General features: G+C 36.9%; 2 protein-coding genes across 2 annotated transcripts; one reads left to right on the top strand and one right to left on the bottom strand.

Annotated features, from left to right (window-relative positions):
* Positions 1–1,451: 1,451 nt before the first annotated feature.
* On the bottom strand, positions 1,452–8,281 carry LOC110630163 (chloroplast sensor kinase, chloroplastic). Its single transcript, XM_021777512.2, has 9 exons — positions 7,724–8,281; positions 7,445–7,606; positions 7,037–7,354; positions 4,880–4,945; positions 4,720–4,788; positions 4,524–4,616; positions 3,933–4,162; positions 3,345–3,618; positions 1,452–1,949 (listed from the first exon to the last, which is right to left on the bottom strand). Exons 1-9 carry the CDS (start codon positions 8,222–8,224, stop codon positions 1,695–1,697), a joined length of 1,968 nt encoding a protein of 655 aa, XP_021633204.1. The 5' UTR covers positions 8,225–8,281; the 3' UTR covers positions 1,452–1,694.
* A 3,476-nt stretch (positions 8,282–11,757) lies between these two features.
* Positions 11,758–16,762, top strand: LOC110629595. Its single transcript, XM_021776629.2, has 6 exons — positions 11,758–12,213; positions 12,301–12,471; positions 13,332–13,502; positions 13,587–13,766; positions 13,839–14,298; positions 15,534–16,762. Exons 1-6 carry the CDS (start codon positions 11,950–11,952, stop codon positions 16,484–16,486), a joined length of 2,199 nt encoding a protein of 732 aa, XP_021632321.1. The 5' UTR covers positions 11,758–11,949; the 3' UTR covers positions 16,487–16,762.
* Positions 16,763–17,298: the final 536 nt, after the last annotated feature.

Genomic DNA, 17,298 nt, shown 5'->3' with positions numbered 1-17,298 from the left:
TTATTTTAATCTATAAAATCTCAATTATCAATTATTTAATTGTGTACGTTTATCACTTATTGATAAGTCATGTTTGAAAATTCCTTTATAAACAAGATTTGATTCCCCTTTTCCTTCTTGTCCCTTTTCCAAAGACCTGCCGATAAAAAAAAAAATCAATTGTGTACATATATTAGGCCTCAAATTAAATGTAAATCCAAAATTGAACTCAAAATGGAGATAGAATTTTCAAATTGAAGCAACATGTAAATAATATCCCAGTCTTTTGATATTAGAATCATTTGATACATTATAATAAATAATTGAGAGAAAAAATGATGCCAATTTTGTTTAAAAACAAATTTAATAGCCCATTAAATGAGTGAAAGAGACGACTCTATCTGCCAATAATTCTAACAATGAATTGATGTAATTTGAAGAGCCTTCATGACGACTCTGAGGGGTCACTCCCACATCACATAAAAATGGCTTCACTTTCAAAGTTGGCTTACTAATGATAGCTCCTTTTTTAGGTAAAATTGGTTATTTTGGACTCAATTTGATATCTCACTACCTTGGTTAATACTATGAGCCTTTGGCATTCAAATTGGGATCAGAAAAGCGTTTTTTCAAAACAAGTGTCATTTTGAGTGCAGTCGCGAAAAAACAGTTTGAAAACATTGTTTTGATGTTATTACGACTAAATCAAGTTAAAAGTAATTTTAATTGATGTATTTAAGTAAACATTTTTCTTAACAATAGCTTCAAAAGCAGCTCTAACATCAATACCAACAGACCCTGATTGGTTAATAGAATAAAAGAACCGCAGCTATGAAAAATTTGGAAAGAAACTAGGAGAACTTTGACATGGAAGCCGCCCTGCCTGTTTATTCGTGCCATCACATCCATAAGTTGGCCAAACCATCAAAATAGTGACGTTCAAGAAAAAGAAGGGAACTAGCTGCCAAACTATCCAAATGGCCGCTTTTTGTGAAATTAACTTCAAGTTGGCTAGTGGTTAGGTGCGGCTGACTTTAGCTTGTAGGTGAAAGGGGCAGATGACTTGGTGAAGAAAATTCGCGAGGCTTGTAACTTGGAAACCCAACTTTGTGGGTGCAATTGAATATTGCTTTGACATGCTTAGTGGTGGCTGGTCGCTAGGCACCAAAGAGGTGGGTTTGGTGCACCATCCTTTTGAGTCTTGTCTATGTGTTTCTTGATAACGACATCCTAATCGTCTCAAAAAAATATATCTTTCTCGCTCATTCCTTTTGGAGTTCCTTTCTTCCTTCTATGGTCATAATATTATGGCAATGATGTCAAGCTGTGTTCATGGCTCGTCCACTGAGCCAATGGTCCAGAACCAGCTATTCATGTGGTTGAAGATTTTCAAAAAGAACCCAGGTGAGGACCTGAGGTTCTCAAACTCAAATGTCACATTCTCTCTATTTTAGCTGAATTTAGACATTCAGTTGACAACAATTATAACATTCTATCAAATTGAGTTACAATTACACATCAAAATGTTTGTTATTTACATGTAAGTAACTGCATGTGCAGTAAGAATAGTACAATGCAACATACCTGTACAGAACCCTCTCAAATTTTAGCCATGAATGCATTAGACGAGAATTTGGATGTCTATGACCAACTCATCATTATTATTCTTCTTTTTGTAACAAATTAGGCACACTCTCTCTGGGTGCCACTCTATCCTATGCCTCGTGGGCAAGGTCATTTAGGTCAGACAATGTAGCAAAGGAAGGAAGCCATAGCTCTATCCTGGTTCCCCCAGCTCCAAGAGCTGCATCCGCGAACCGGGGTGATATCACGCGGACTACGCAACCATAACTCTCAAGTATCTCACGAGCAACAGTCAGTCCAGCAACAAAATTCCAAGTCATGTTGTCTTCAATCTTATTTTCTGAGAAAAGCTCTGCTCCAAATGGTATGAGGGAATGCAACTGGGTCTGCAGGTGTATTTATAAACAAAACATCATATTAGGTCAATAACATGGGCCATACCTAAAGCATATTTAGGTTGAAGAAACATGAACATAAAAGAGACAAAGGCAATGGAGGATTTTAACGTAACAATGGATCCATAAAAGTAGAGTTGTGAGGAGTTCTCACAAGTCTCAATTTAGTGTGTAGTCTTTACGGGCTATAACTTGTAAGAGGGTGATTCTGGAAATTGAATCAACGAGTGACCTCACTCATCCAAACCAGTGTATTTAGGCTACATTTAAGGTAGAGGTAGGGAGGCCAAAAATGCTCTTTTGGAAAAACAACATTTTGGATGCCACTGAAAAAAGCTATTTAATTGTTTTGGAGTTCCGACTAAAATATGCCATTTTTAATTTTAAAGCAATTCTTAAAACCCTTTAATTAATACATTCAAAGAGATCTCAGCAATGCCAAATGGACTCTATGTTCAGCCTTGAGAAGTTGTAGTTGATAGCGTCCATAAGAAGGTTAATATGTGTGTGGATTGGCTTGCAAGTTTTACTGGAAAGCAAGAATTGCAGAGATGCTAAGTATGTTTCAATGCTTAGGCTGATCCTGCGTAGTTTTGAGCTTTTAGCCCCACTAGCGACCAAAATAGTAATAATGATAAAACTTGCAAATCTGGTAGCTGCAATTCAAGTTCATAATTAATAGAAAATGACAAAAATATAACTACTGGTTTTTGTATTTAAGCATTCAAGAAAACCTTTGGCACAAACAAGTTACTACTGAACCCAAAAGCTGGTTAGGCAAAGCTTCCAAGTTGTAATATTGCAAAGATAAAACACATACTACACCAATGAACACGTATAGGATCATAAATTCATGATAAGCCATAAGCTATTGATTATGAAAATGGATAAAATTTAATACTTAACACCTCTTAAGAGGCTCAGTATCATAATTGATACCAAAAAATCGTTTTCCTATTCCATCATTCTATTCTGAATCTCTTGTTCTAAAAAACAGGTTATTTCTTCAGGTCACATGAAAGATCATTACAGATGAAACTTCAGATAATTGTTCTGATCAATTTACTATCCTCACTAATGCCATTTCTATCTTTTCCCCCCTCCAATTTCTTAGATGATGAAACTAAATTATGTTCCCCCAGTATCTGGTATGCAAAAGCATCACACGTCGCATATTGCACAAAGATGTGATGTCATGTAACTACCATTGTGCTATGCCATGTGGTGACTGGTGAATGAGCAAAGAAAATTTAGGGATTCCAACTGCTAACTTGAATAAAAAAAAGCTAAACGCACAGACTGGTGAATGAGCATGCAAAAACTAGGGATTCCAACTTCTAAATTGAATGAGAAAAAACTAGTTGCATGAAACGTTGACAATCTTACCATATACTGCATATCAGGGCCATCATCATCAATAACTACAAGGGCACCACCTGCAGGTGCTTCTATAGATACAATTTCAACCTTGCCTCTAACATGCGTACGCAACAATGCACCTTCAATTAAATTGCTCAAAGCCTGACGTAAAGCTGCCTCCTCTATAGCAACTTGCAAAGATTGACAGCGCTCACTTAACTGTACACTGCGTTGCTGATTAGAGGCAAGAGGTTGCACTGCCTCAACCAAATCTGATAGCACCGCAGAAACATTGCATGGTCTTCCTAACACAATGACAAGCATAAGCAAGAGGACTATTCAATTTAAAAAACATGGATTAAGTTAAAATTCAATTGTGTCAGGCTGTAAAACAGAATAGACCAGGTTAAAGTTTCATGTCATGTCATACTCAAATTAACCACCCCACAAAAAAATGGGTAAAGAGGGAGGAGAGGGATGTGGAAAGTAAAACATGATGTCAGCATCGACTGCCCACATACTAGATCAATGACATAGATATTTAAGTTTGAAACCAACTATAATGCTACAGCCATGTATCACCCAACTTGAGCAATTTATGCAAGAAGAACCTACCTGATTCCATGTTGTCGTAAGGAAGTGAGCGCCAAAGGAGGCATGGGCATTTCTACGTCCCTGTTTGCAGCATTTTGAGAAGATGATTCACCAGAATTTTGCAAATTGTTGCTGTTGCCTGTGTCTTTGGGCATGTAATCTGATAAATGAGACCTCAATGATTCATGGTGGTGATAAGTGGAATTATGAAATTTCTTTAATGCCTCTTCATTATAGTGCATTATATTGGCCTATAGAAAATCACAGAAGAGAACATTATTAGGCATCTAGTTGGAATCCAACTTCAGCAGCAATTTTATGAATTTGTTAATGTGACTACAACTAGGTGGTAAGACTGAGCAATCACTCAAGGGACACTCTTCATTTTTCTTTTTTATTTTCTATCTCTTTTTTTTTTTTTTTTTTCGGAGGGAGAGGGTGTAATTTAAAGAAACACAATTTCATAGATCCAAAAAGAAAAAAGTTGAGAAGGAATTCATAAGACTTAACCACGCATTTATGTGAGTGAGTGCACGTGTGTGTGTGTGTGTGTGTGTGTGTGTGTTTTGAGAGAGAGAGAGAGAGAGAGAGAGAGAGAGAGAGAGAGAGTGCCTTTGTCAAGTAAACAGCATCCTGTAGTTCTTGGAGGGTATCTTTCATCTGATCACCCTGTACTATTATGTCTTCAACAATGTCGTAAGAAATCTGCAATAACATATCCTTCCTGCATTGAATATACCAAGAAAGAAAAGGGAAGGAAGAAAGGAACTTAAAAATAAATAAATCCATGCAATAAAAAAGCATATACCTCACTTCTCTTCAGGTGGGTCGCTAGCATTTTACTCAAAGTTCGAATGCTAGAAAGAGGTCCACGGATCTGTGAGAAAGTTTGGTGAACAGGAAATCATAATGTCTTTACTAATAGTTACTGGATAGTTGCAAAAATCAAAATGAAAAAAACAGTTTACCTGTTCAACGAGATTACTCATTCTAACATTATTTTGCCAAGATGACTGTTGGAGTAACATTGCTTTCTGCAGAACAAAGTAAGAATATTAAATTAATTAAGGCCATGGGAAGACCAAATGCACTAGGTGAAACCAATTTTACACATAGACCAACCAAAATACAAATAATATACAAGCAAATGGGATTGGGAACAATAAAAGAAAGTCGGAGCAATTGAGTAAGATCATAAAGGAAATACCAGGGTGAGGCCAGAATTTTATGTGTAAGATGCTTTCCCACAAAACTAGAAAAAAAATGCACACTTAAAATTCCCAGTTTGTGTTGTGGACTTATACGGTTATACCTCAAACAAGAAATAAACTTAGATGCATCAAATTGATAGCATAGACCAAGTGGCAAATTATAAGCACTGCACAAGCATCTTCTGGCATTATGGGAAAAAGAAAAGCACAGAAGTTATTAGGCCTGTGCAGTGAGCAGTATTCTGTTTAAACTGAAATAACTGACCAAACTGAACCAAATTGAATTAAAAAAGGTTTAGAAATTTAACCTGTTCAGATTTACTTTTTGAAAAAATCAGATCCATTGGTTTGGTTCAATTTTGTGCAAAAATATTTCAGTGAAACCGAACCGAACCAAATAAGTAGAATATGAAGAAGAAAGCTTACTCTTGAGTTCCTGTGGCATAGTGGTTAGAGGAATCCTCTAGGCTAGGGTGGTCTTAGTTTTGATCTTGACAATGCAACTTATCTTTTTCTTTTTAGTTTAACATCATTCTCAATCTCAACCATTCATTTGAATTGATGTGATCTGAGCTGTTCAAACCAATATTATATATGCATCATATTGCTCTCAACCTTCTCCAACCCTAGCCTCCCTAGTCCCTCCTCTCATCAGTCATCTCAACGACTCAACCCTAGAATCAGTTTATTACAATCCCATTGCCCTCCATTGTGCTTCTTCCTATGTCATCACCAAAAGCTGCAGCACCAAGTACCAATCTCTATAGTGCTTACATTTCTCCATCCTGTTGGTCTCCATCCCCATCCATCCTTTGGTCTTAGTTATTCCTCTCTGCTTGCCACCATCACCCTAACGTTCAATACCTTGTCCCTCATTCCTCAACTTCACTCCATCTCCTCACACTCATAAACAAATGTTGCTCTAGATTTGTTTCTATGCTCCATAGTGCTACTCTCGACTCCACGCACTCGGCTAGGAAATGATACAACAATGGATATTGATTGAGTAGCAGATAAATCTTTCATGAAGTCGACTCCTTAAATTGCGGATTCCTTTTGTGGGTCAAATGTTTAATTTTTTTGGTTTTCTTTGTAAATTACACCCATTGCATATGTAATTGAACATTTGAGCCTTTGTATTTTTTGGTTTGTGACCGTTACTGCTGCAATTTGGTATTCATTAGGTTTTTCATGTTTGTTGTTGAGATTTTCTTGATATTAATATCCAAATTTTATTTTAGGAATTGACATTTTGAGTTTAAATTTAAAATTGGGAGATTTTGCCTCTATAGCCTGGTTTTGTTTTTCAAATACCTAGTCAAACCAAACCTAATTAATTCAGTGCAGTTTGGTTTGGTTATAATTAAAATCAGTTTTAGTTGAATATTGCATTTTAGAAGGTTTGGTTTATTTGGTTTTATTGGTTCAGTTTGGTTTTGAACTGAACCGATCAAATGCTCACACCTAAAAGTTATGTAATTCCAATTGGATCTGTTGCACCAAATTGAAATGCAATAGCATAGACCATGTGTAAAATTACAAGCATTGGGCAAGCATCTTCTAGCATTAGGGTGAAAAAAAGAAAAGAAAAGAATAAATTATGTAATTACAAGACCTGCTAGGCAAAAATAAAGAAATACAAGTAAATATCAACAAACAGAAGGTTCTACCACTCTTTGATCTTGTTCGACAACACTGACAGTTTTAGTAGCCCTTAACTGTTTCAATAGCTGATAACTGTTTCAATAGCCCAACATTATAAAAAGTAGCTTTTCATAGTATACTCCCTCAACCTCTAGTATTACTACTGTTTGACCAAGTCAAAAATCAAAATACTAAATATTGTCTCCAAAATTGTTGCTGAATAGAGCCTTTATTTGGAAGTAATAGTAAAGAAAGAAAGTTATAACTTACCTGATCCATAACGTATGCCATGGCTAGAGTGCGAGAGATATTAATAGCATTCAATCTCTGCTCAGCAGTGAAATTATACATTCTCAGCGGCTCATCATCTAAGGACTGAATTCCCCATGACTTCTCATCTGAGCTTGAAGGCAAAGCATAGCCTTCCTCTGGAGATGGCAAGTGAATCAAATCATGCCCCTCATTCAGTGCATCCCCACATGACTCGTTCAGTTCCGTCATCGGTAACTCAGCAACCAAGAATCCAACAACAAATGGTTGTTTTACCATTGGAAACACAAAAGCTTTATGCTCAGTCATAAGTTCTACCTACAATTAAAGTGCACCTTTCATTCTAAATCCGTTAAACAGGAAAATTTCACATAATAGCGGAGATGACAGAGAAAATGGTGAACATACTGGTTGATTGGAGAGTGCAGCTTCAGCAGCGCGTAAGCCGGTGGGAATATTGAAAGTGCCAACTAGTATTACAATATCTGATGCATTGGCTCCAGGATAAGATGTTATTCTGCGGAGTTCTAGACGGTCCATAACGTAACTTCCCGCAGGCCTCACATAAACCTGTACGCATTCAATAAACAAACATCAGTCAAGCAAACCTGTGGTATCTTCCACCTTAATTTTCGTTTTCTTTAGGTTTCCATCATTTTTATCCGCAAACAAACGGAGAAAACTAACTGAAAGAGTAGCATTGGGATCAACGATTCTGCGAAAGAGGTCCAACTGTTCGACGCAAAGTCTCTGAAAGTCTGGACTCGGAAGCACCAATTTGCTCTTCTCAGCTTTCTCGACACGCTGCACAAACTCGACCGGAGAATTGGATCCTTTGCGAATGGCAGAAGCAACCGCAGAGGCGGAGGACACCAGCTCCGCTGCTCCTTCTGGTTCGTCATCAGGAAGAGCGCAATTCACATGATGGAGTGAATCAGGATTTTGAAGACAATGGTCGCTTTTGATGAAATTGTTAGCTGTGTTGGCAGTAAGCGAAGAGGATGAAGAAGTGGAAGCGTTGGTGGCAAGGAGGTGGACTTGTCTTAGGGAAGAGAAGCAGTTACTGGTGGCGGCGGCGGTAGGTTGGGGTTTAAGGGAATTTGTGGAGGAGAATAGAAGGTTGGCGGAGGGAGAAGCGTGATTGGGGTTAGAGAGAGGAGTCTGAAGGCCAATGGCGGAGAGGAGCATTGTTGATGCTGTGGGGAGGAAGCGAGCGAGTCCAACCAAGTGTTTGCTGGTGGATGGAAATTTTTTTATTCAAGTCATGACGCCTGAGTCACTTGTTCTTAATTGTCATACGACAGCGTTTTTATGGGCACATCTTTTCAAATTGGATATCGCGGGGCCTGGAAGGGTTTTCGGGCCATACCTGATCGCGACCCGACCAAGTCCGGAAAGACTTTTCAGATCCGAGTCTGCTCAAAATGAATACATTTGGTTTTAAGCTTACATACTTTATATAATTTATGTAAATATAAAAATAATATATTTAAAAATATACAATTTATTATTTAAATTTATTAATTTTTGTGCATTATATGTTTTAACTTTATTTTGAAATTGTAATCTTTTAAGAGTCAATTTAATCATATATATTACATATTACATATAAAAATTACCAAATTTATATGCTATAAATATTTTTATACTGAAACAAAAATTAAAATTGAAATTAAAATAAGACAAAATAGAAAGATAAACATGATACTTTATTGAGTCATTTATATTATCATATTTATAAAGGGAGAATTATTTATTAATTTAGAAATATCTACTCCACAACTCATATGTAAATGGATTAATATTCTACATTTTACAAAATAATTTAAATTTTGTTAATATAAAGTTTATACTAATTCTTTACATGTTATAATGGCTATTTTATCATAAATGTAACAAATAAATTACATAATTAATAATAAAAGATAGTGTTATCTACTCGAAATTTCACTCTTTCTGAATATAATAAAAACTAATAAGATTATTTTTTTATTGACATTAATTTTATTATTTTATTTAATTTAAATTATGTGTTTCTAATAAAATATATGGATCAAATTAAATAACTAATAGTGCAAATGAAATGAATGCTGCTCTCATTGCAATGCAGTCTGATAAATCACTAGGACAGGATGGTTTAAATCTGGAATTTTTTAATAGGATTGGGATATAATGGATGCAGAGGCGACTGCTTCTTGCTTGCAGTTTTGGTTGACCGGCTCCTTCCCATCAGCGTTTAATGATATTTTCATAGTCCTAACTCCGAAAGTAAATATGGGACAACTACGTCCCATATCACTAGGTAATGTTCTTTATAAAATTGTTGCAAAGGTTTTGGCTAATTGTTTGAAGCTTATTTTCTCGGATCTTGTAGATAGAGTGGGCATATGCAAGGCATGCAGGATTATGCAGCGTTAAAGCTTGACATTTTTAAAGCATATAATAGATTGGAGTGGAAATATCTTGAGGCAGTTTTACATAAGATGGGGTCCACTCTCGCTGGAGTTCTCTAGTAATGATGTCTATCTTCTCGGTTCGATATCATGTTTTTCACAATGGTAAGGAATTTAGACTTGTAATTCCTAGTCGGGGCTTGCGTCAGGGGTGTCCATTGTCACCATATCTAATTATCTTAGATGGAGAAGACTTATCAGCTTTAATTCACATAGCTGAGACTCAAGGCAAGTTGCATGGTTGTAAGATTGCTAGAGGGGCTCCATGTATCAGTCATCTGACTGTTTTTTCGCTGACGATAGCCTATTATTTTTTGAAGTTAATGGCATTGAACCGGTTGAGGTTAATAATATCCTACAACTATATGAGATGGCTTCAGGTCAGTATGTTAACTTGACAAAATCCCAATTGTTTTTTAGCACTAATGTTGATACCAGTATTCGTAATCGAGTTTCTTCTCAACTTGGGGTAGAATCTTCTCTGAACTTGGGTAAGCACTTAGGCCTGCCCTACTTGATATGTCGGTCTAAGAGGAAAGTCTTTGCGTTCTTGAAGGACAAAGTCTGGCAACGTTTGCTATACTGGAATAAAAATTTCTGTCTCGAGCATGTAAGGAAATATTACTAAAGAGCGTAGCTCAAGCTCTTCTGAATTATACTATGGGAGTCTTTGTTGCCAATGACTTTATGATTTGATTTGAAAAAGATGATGAATAGCTTCTGGTTGGGTTGGGGTAGGAACACCAACTGCTTAATAAATTGGATGTCATGGTCTCGTCTTGGTAAAGCCAAAAACGCAGATGGGCAAGCGTTTAAGAGCCTACATCATTTTAACTTGGCATTTAATCTCTAATCTAAATTCTTTAGCAGCCCAAGTTTTGAAGGCTAGATATTTTTCGCAAAGTTCTTTTTTGGAGGTTCCATTGGGTAGTAATCCTAGTTTTACTTGGAGAAGTTTATGGATGTCTCAAGAGGTTATACGACAGGGGAGCCATTGGCTAGTAGGTTCTGGTGATGCTATTAATATTTGGCATGATCATTGGCTTGGGGATGCGCTTAATCTGTGTGTTACAACTGAGCCTATTGCGGGAGCTGCCGTGAATCATGTGGGGATTTATGTGACTCAGTAACTGGGGGTGGAATTTTAATCTTATTAGCAGAGTGTTTAACGATCGTGATAGAGAGTTAATTATGCAGATTCCTTTGTCTTTGCTGAGGGTCGAGGATAAAGTTGTTTAGACAGGAAAGGAGACAAGTCGCTACTCAATACGTAGTGCTTATCCATTGATCAGTCCTCAACCTTACCCTTCTGTGATTACTTTAGAATATGTTGACTGGAAGAAGTTGTGGTCGCTGAAGGTTCCTGCAAAGATGACAAATCTTGCATGGCGAGCTTGAGGGCTAGGGAGGCATCATCTTTGAATAGAAATCTCTCTGTTTCACTAGGTTCTCTATTGATGATTGTAGTCTCCTTCTCTCTGTCTGTTGGAGTATCTAGTTCTCCACTAATAAAAAGGTTTGGGATTCTATGGTTTCTAATCCAACTTGCATTGTTAAATCTGCTACTGATTTTCTTGAGGGCTAGGGACATGCTCAATTGATAATTAGACGTCCAGAGCATTGTACGGCTAAAGTGGTGTCTCGATGGTCACCACCGGTGGTGAACTTTCTAAAGGTTAATGTGGATATAGCTACAAATGTTCAAGGATCCAATACAAGCATAGGATTAGTTGCGTGAAATCATATGGGTCATTTTGTAGCAGCTCGCTCCTTCATTGCTCTAGGCTCTTTCACTGCTAAGATTGTTGAAGCTGTGGGAATACGGGAGGCTCTATCATGGATAAAGAGGCATGGATGGGAGAATGTGGTGGGTGAATCTGATGCGGGTACTGTAGTTTCTACTTTTCAACTACCTTCATCTTCTCTAGTTTCTTTATTTGGTCTTATTATAACTGATTGTAACTCTCTTACATTAGAGGTTCCTAATGCGTCACAACAGTTAATTAGACAGTTTGTGAATGGTGTTGCTCATGTCCTGACTAGGGCAACTAGTTCTTCGTCAGATTCAGGGAGTTGGCTTCATACACCTCCTCCTTTTATTAGGGTTGTATTGAATTTGAATTTGCAGTAATGTCCAAATTATAAGCCAAATTGGAATTCTCCACAACAGATGTTGATTGGCGGAAAGTAGAAAAATTAAGACTATAATTCCGTAGTATACATCGATACTCCCTCCAATCCTAAACGACTATATATTCAAACTTTTGATCAATTTTCCCAACGGCTCCTTGCTAAAGATACCACTTTGAACTTTGACCCCTCCACTACACTGCGCTCCATTAATTTTCACTTTGATTCTTCTTCAGTCTTCACTCAAATCCTCTTCCTTCTCCCCTCCCTTCCATTTATAGCCGTTGGAGTTCTTCTCTCTCTGATTCTCTTTATCCTGCTTTAGCAAAAATGGACACGAAATCCACCACTGAACTGCATTCTACTCCAGCTCTTTCTTGTTCTTTGAAGCGCAAGAGACCACCGAAGATTGAGATCCCAAATGTGTTGCAAGAAATCCAGGCTGATAAGCTCAAGTTCAAAGACCTCAGCCCAAGTGATGATTCCATTTGTTTCAGTGGGATTGGTGTTGGTGTCGCTGCCATTAAAGGCAATAAAAAGTTCATGGAAGATACCCACAAGATCGTTTCTTGCTTAAACGGCAGCTCAAACAAAGTAACCTCTTTAAATAACAAAGTTTCTTGATGGGTTCCTTTTGTTTCAAACATTTTATGAATTTTGGTGTCTTGGGATTGTTCGCAGGGGTTTTTCGGCGTTTATGATGGGCATGGAGGGAAAAGGGCTGCAGAGTTTGTTGCAGAGAATTTGCACACTAACATTCTTGAAATGATGGAGAATTGTACAGGAAATGCATCTAAGGAGGAAGCTGTTAAAGCTGGGTACTTGAAAACAGACCAAGAGTTCTTGAGACAAGTATGCTCACATTTTCTTTCACTGCTTTGTATTCTTTAATCATATTCTGTTTTCTTAATCATGCTTTATTTTTCATTTGTAAGAACTAAAAGATGATGCTTTGCTCGATTGTGATTCAGATTTATTATAATTTTTTAGCTTATAATAGAGGTTTTCAAGGTCTAAAAAACTGTTAATGTTATTAATTTAGCTTGAAAAGAAGAAATCATGCTGATTTTGACGGTAAAAGAACTACTTATATATTAATAAGAATACAAAAGGATTTAATGGGACTTGAATTGTTTTAAGCCTAGTCAAAATGTGGAGTCCCCTCATTCAAACTGGTAGAATAGGAAGTATTATACTGCTGAATTATCTTTTCAGAGATAAAAAAAAAACAAATGGAGAGAGGGAGAGAGATGAATTCCAAAGCTCTGAGCCTCTAGGGACTTGGTCATAATTCTACTCAGCTAAGCACAATTCAGAAGCTTTTACTGTAGCTTCCTCAATAAAGAGGTCCCACGATCTGATTTTCTAAGGGACTTGCAATATAAAATAAAACTAGTAAGATATCCACTGGGGGTAGCCTGTTTAAGTATCATGCGTATGCTGATTAGTGAACGTGACATGCAACCGTCTAATTAATTCAATTACATTTAACTTTTTGAAAAAGAGAAATTATAGCAAATTTTGATAATTAGGTGTTAATCCATTGACAAGGCTCCGGATCTGTGCCATTTTATTCATCATTTAGTATATATCCATAAAAAAATGGAAGAAAGGAGCCTGGTGCATGGGAGCTCAGCAATAACTTCTTCTTGCTCCTGTTCGTTCTTGTTTACCATATGCATGGTCATTGCTGAATAATGTGAATAACGCAGGGTGTAGCAAGTGGTGCCTGCTGTGTCACAGCCTTGATTGAAGGGCAGGAGATTGTTGTCTCAAACTTGGGAGATTGCAGGGCTGTTCTTTGTAGAGGAGGAGTGGCTGAAGTACTCACTAAAGATCATAGAGCAGAACAGGAGGATGAACGAAAAAGAATTGAGAATAAGGTATTTATTATACCAAAGTTAAACTTGATGAGGTCTTTCAGTAGAAAAGCTTTGGATAATGACTGATAATGTTCATTGATACAGGGAGGATATGTTGAGATCCATCGAGGTGCTTGGAGAGTTCACGGCGTACTTTCTGTTTGTAGAAGCATTGGAGATGCTCACCTGAAGAACTGGGTTCTGGCAGAGCCTGATACAATGATCTTACAGTTGACCTCAGACATGGATTTTCTAGTTTTAGCTTCTGATGGACTATGGGAAGAGGTGAGTTGAAAAACAACTTGTGGGAAGTTTTATGTGATTATTATTGACTTTTTTGTGTGACTTTGTGCTTAGGTTGGGAACCAAGAAGCTGTTGAAACTGTGATTTCATTGTGTATGCCTGAAAAGAAATCGAGATCCACAGGAGATGTTCAAAAGGATGATGAAGTTTGTTATGGCTGTGTAAATGTAAGTCCTTCATCAAAGATGAGAAGAGTTTCTCTGCTAAAGCATCAGAAGATTCCAAAACAATCACCTAGAAACAAACAGAAAATTGGTTCCTGGAAAGATATGCAAGATGACTGCAACTGCGAAAATGAAAGTCCTCCATTGAAGTCGAGAAGAATTTCATTGTTCAAGCGAATAAACACCAAGATTGATTCACCTAATAAAGAAAACAGTGTACACAAGAAGGGACCTGCTGCCTCTATGGTGGGGCTTGCAGCTGCTTGTGATGAGCTTGTGAACCTTGCTGTGAGAAGAGGCAGTATGGATGACATCACTGTGATGGTAATTGACTTAAATCAATTCAGATGTAACAGTTGATAAGTAGATTAATCTAATTCTTTCTTATTTCATGTACATATTTGAATCAAAACATAGCTGCATAGGTTTCAGTAATTTCATGTTAATCTTTCACTTTCCATTGAGTTTAAATAACTCATTTTCTACAGAAATAATACAGGAATAAACTCATGACATGGTATCAATGCTGATCATGTTAAATCTATATCATTCTTAAGCTGGATGAAGTTCGAAAAATCAAACAGTTGATTATGCTAAAACCAGGTAAATTCAGCTCACTAATGTCACCTGCATGTACTCTGAGGATGATCTGTCATAATTTGATTAATGATTCTTCAATATGCCATGAGCTTTAGTACTCAAATTAAGTATAAAGGGGACCAAGTGTTGGACCTGATCTGCAACATCAACCTTGAGATTCCTCAAATTTTCCCTCATCTGTCCCTCTAGATTCCTTGTCTAATCATGTACCTACAAAAAACTGAAAAAGTTAAAAATCATAATTATAAAATAATTAGCTTCTATTACCCCACCCACATGCTTTGATGCTGAAGTGAAAGCAAGCTCCATCTCCCACATCAACCTTTTATCCTTTCTGCGAGTACACTTTCTCAAAGACTTCCAAAATGCTGAAAAGGTTTTGGTTGCTTTTCACCCTGCAAGAAAACTATGATCTAGTGCAGATAAAGCCTGTGGCTGAAGCTAACCCACTTCAAAAGAAGCCCAAATAAAAGGGAGAGGCTAAGGAAAGCCCGTGCTCATATAAGCGAGCACTAGCTTTTGAGCTGTTGATTATGCATGGAGATGAGTGAAAGTTTTTTTAATTGTAAATACACCCATCCCATGCATAATCAATAGCCGGAAAGCTATACTCGTATGAGCACGTGCTTTTCTTAACCTCACCTTAAAAAAAGTGAATTTGAGAAATAAGAAAAAGGGGACTGGAAACTGAAAAGAATGAATGAAAAGCTTACACGTTTTGGATATGATTGAGTATTTAAATGTGTTGCTTTTCCTTCATTTCTCACTCCTCTCCACCTTCAAAACTGCTAATTTGGAAGCAAACACAAATCATAGAAGTGAGGTTCTTGATGATCCATGCTTCCAAGAAAACATCTGACTATATATGAGAAGATCTTGATCATCCCAGTTCAATTCATCTTCCTTTGTTTGCCTGTAGCTAGTTAATTGTGTATTCCTATTTCCTGAGCTTCTCTTTCTATACCATCATGCATGATTCACTGGGTATCCCTGCTTGCTTCTCATCTAGCGAGAAGCAAATCAATGAACCAGCTGCAACCATAACCAGGGCAGGCCAGAGTATATCTATGTCTGTATATAGGACAAAATTAGCAGGTCATTGCCGTTTGATCACCATCACATGGTGCAAGAACCTGCTGCTACATGGCCTTTCTTTATCTGTTCAATCAACAAATGGAAACGATGAGGACTACTACAAGTGCAAGATTGAATTGAAGCCATGGTACTTCTGGAGAAAACAAGGCTCCAAGCAATTTGTAGTGGATGGTAAGACTACTGCTGATGTGGTCTGGGACCTTAAGGCTGCAAAATTCAATGGCGAGACAGAGCCACAATCAAACTACTATATTGCTATTGTCTCAGAAGGGGAAGTGGTTTTACTTGTTGGTGATCTAAAGAAAGATGCATATCGAAAGACACGATGCAGGCCTGCTCTTATTGAACCAATGTTGGTGTCAAGAAAGGAACATGTGTTTGGGAAGAAGAAAGTCAAGACAAGAATCAAATTCCATGAGAAAGAGATCAAATTCCATGAGATTTCAATTGAAAGCAACAATAATAGCAGCAGCAATGACAGCAACATTTGTGGGTTTGATCCTGAACTTGAGATAAACGTAGATGGAGAACTAGCCATTCAAGTTAAGCACCTTCAATGGAAGTTCAGAGGAAATGAATCCATCCAGGTGAGTAAAAGTAGAGTATTAGAGATTTATTGGGATGTACATGACTGGCTTTTTGGTTCTGGTCCAAGGCATGGTCTGTTCATATTTAAACCAGTTTCATCATCATCATCATGTTCTTCTTCTTCTTCAACTGCATCATCAACCTCAATGTCATTGTTGACTACTCAAGAAGTTCCTTGTGCTCCATTAGAGGATGATAATGCAGATGGGTCATCCAGTTTTTGCTTGTTTTTGCATACTTGGAAGGCAGAATAATTGGTGCATTCAAGTTACTATATACAGAATTATCTGCTGATCAATTTGGAAATAGATCAGCTAGATTGAGATCTCAACAGAGAGAGGATGATGAGAAGCATATGGACCCAAATGAAGCTGGAAGCTTGTCATTACTGGACAAGCATGGACAGGCCAGATTGGATATCACATAGACATGCTCAATAATTTCTTAATCCACAATAGCTATCCAATGTTGATAATGCTATTTTTAAATAAAATTTATGTTTATGAATAAAGGTCAACAGTATTTTTGAATGAGTGTGATGTTTGTATAAATTCCACCAGCCATTGAAATATCACATCATATATAGAGCCTTTCTTAGGATTCTAAGAGTAATGATTCCATGGACATCTTTTATAATACACATGAAGGGTCTCTTTTTTTTCTCTTAAAATATTTTATATTTTCTCAAAAAGATAAAAAAAATCTAATTAGTAAATTGTTTTAAGTCTAGTGTCAAAAGTTTAGGGCTTTCCCTCATTACTGTTCAAGGATTAGTGTGTGAACTTAGTTTCAAATTCTATTTAAAAGCAAAGCTTGAAAATCAGCAGTAGAAAATGCATGCTGCATCATAATTGATGGAATTTTTTCTTTCAGATAATGAAAAAAGAAAAAAAGAAAAAGAAAAAAGAGAAGAGAAATATACAGGTTAGCAATTGGCCATGATCAATCAAGGTTTTTTATTATATAATATTGAAAATAATTTTAATATTATTATATAAAAAAAAAAAAAACAAAAAGAGCAAAAACTCAGCCGTGCAAAAAGAAAAAGGATATGAAAAGGTAGTAG

This window comes from Manihot esculenta, chromosome 13 (genome assembly GCF_001659605.2).
Source record: "Manihot esculenta cultivar AM560-2 chromosome 13, M.esculenta_v8, whole genome shotgun sequence".
Taxonomy (NCBI): domain Eukaryota; kingdom Viridiplantae; phylum Streptophyta; class Magnoliopsida; order Malpighiales; family Euphorbiaceae; genus Manihot; species Manihot esculenta.
Note: the sequence above shows the minus strand (reverse complement) of the source record. Positions and strands in the feature narration are given on the sequence as shown.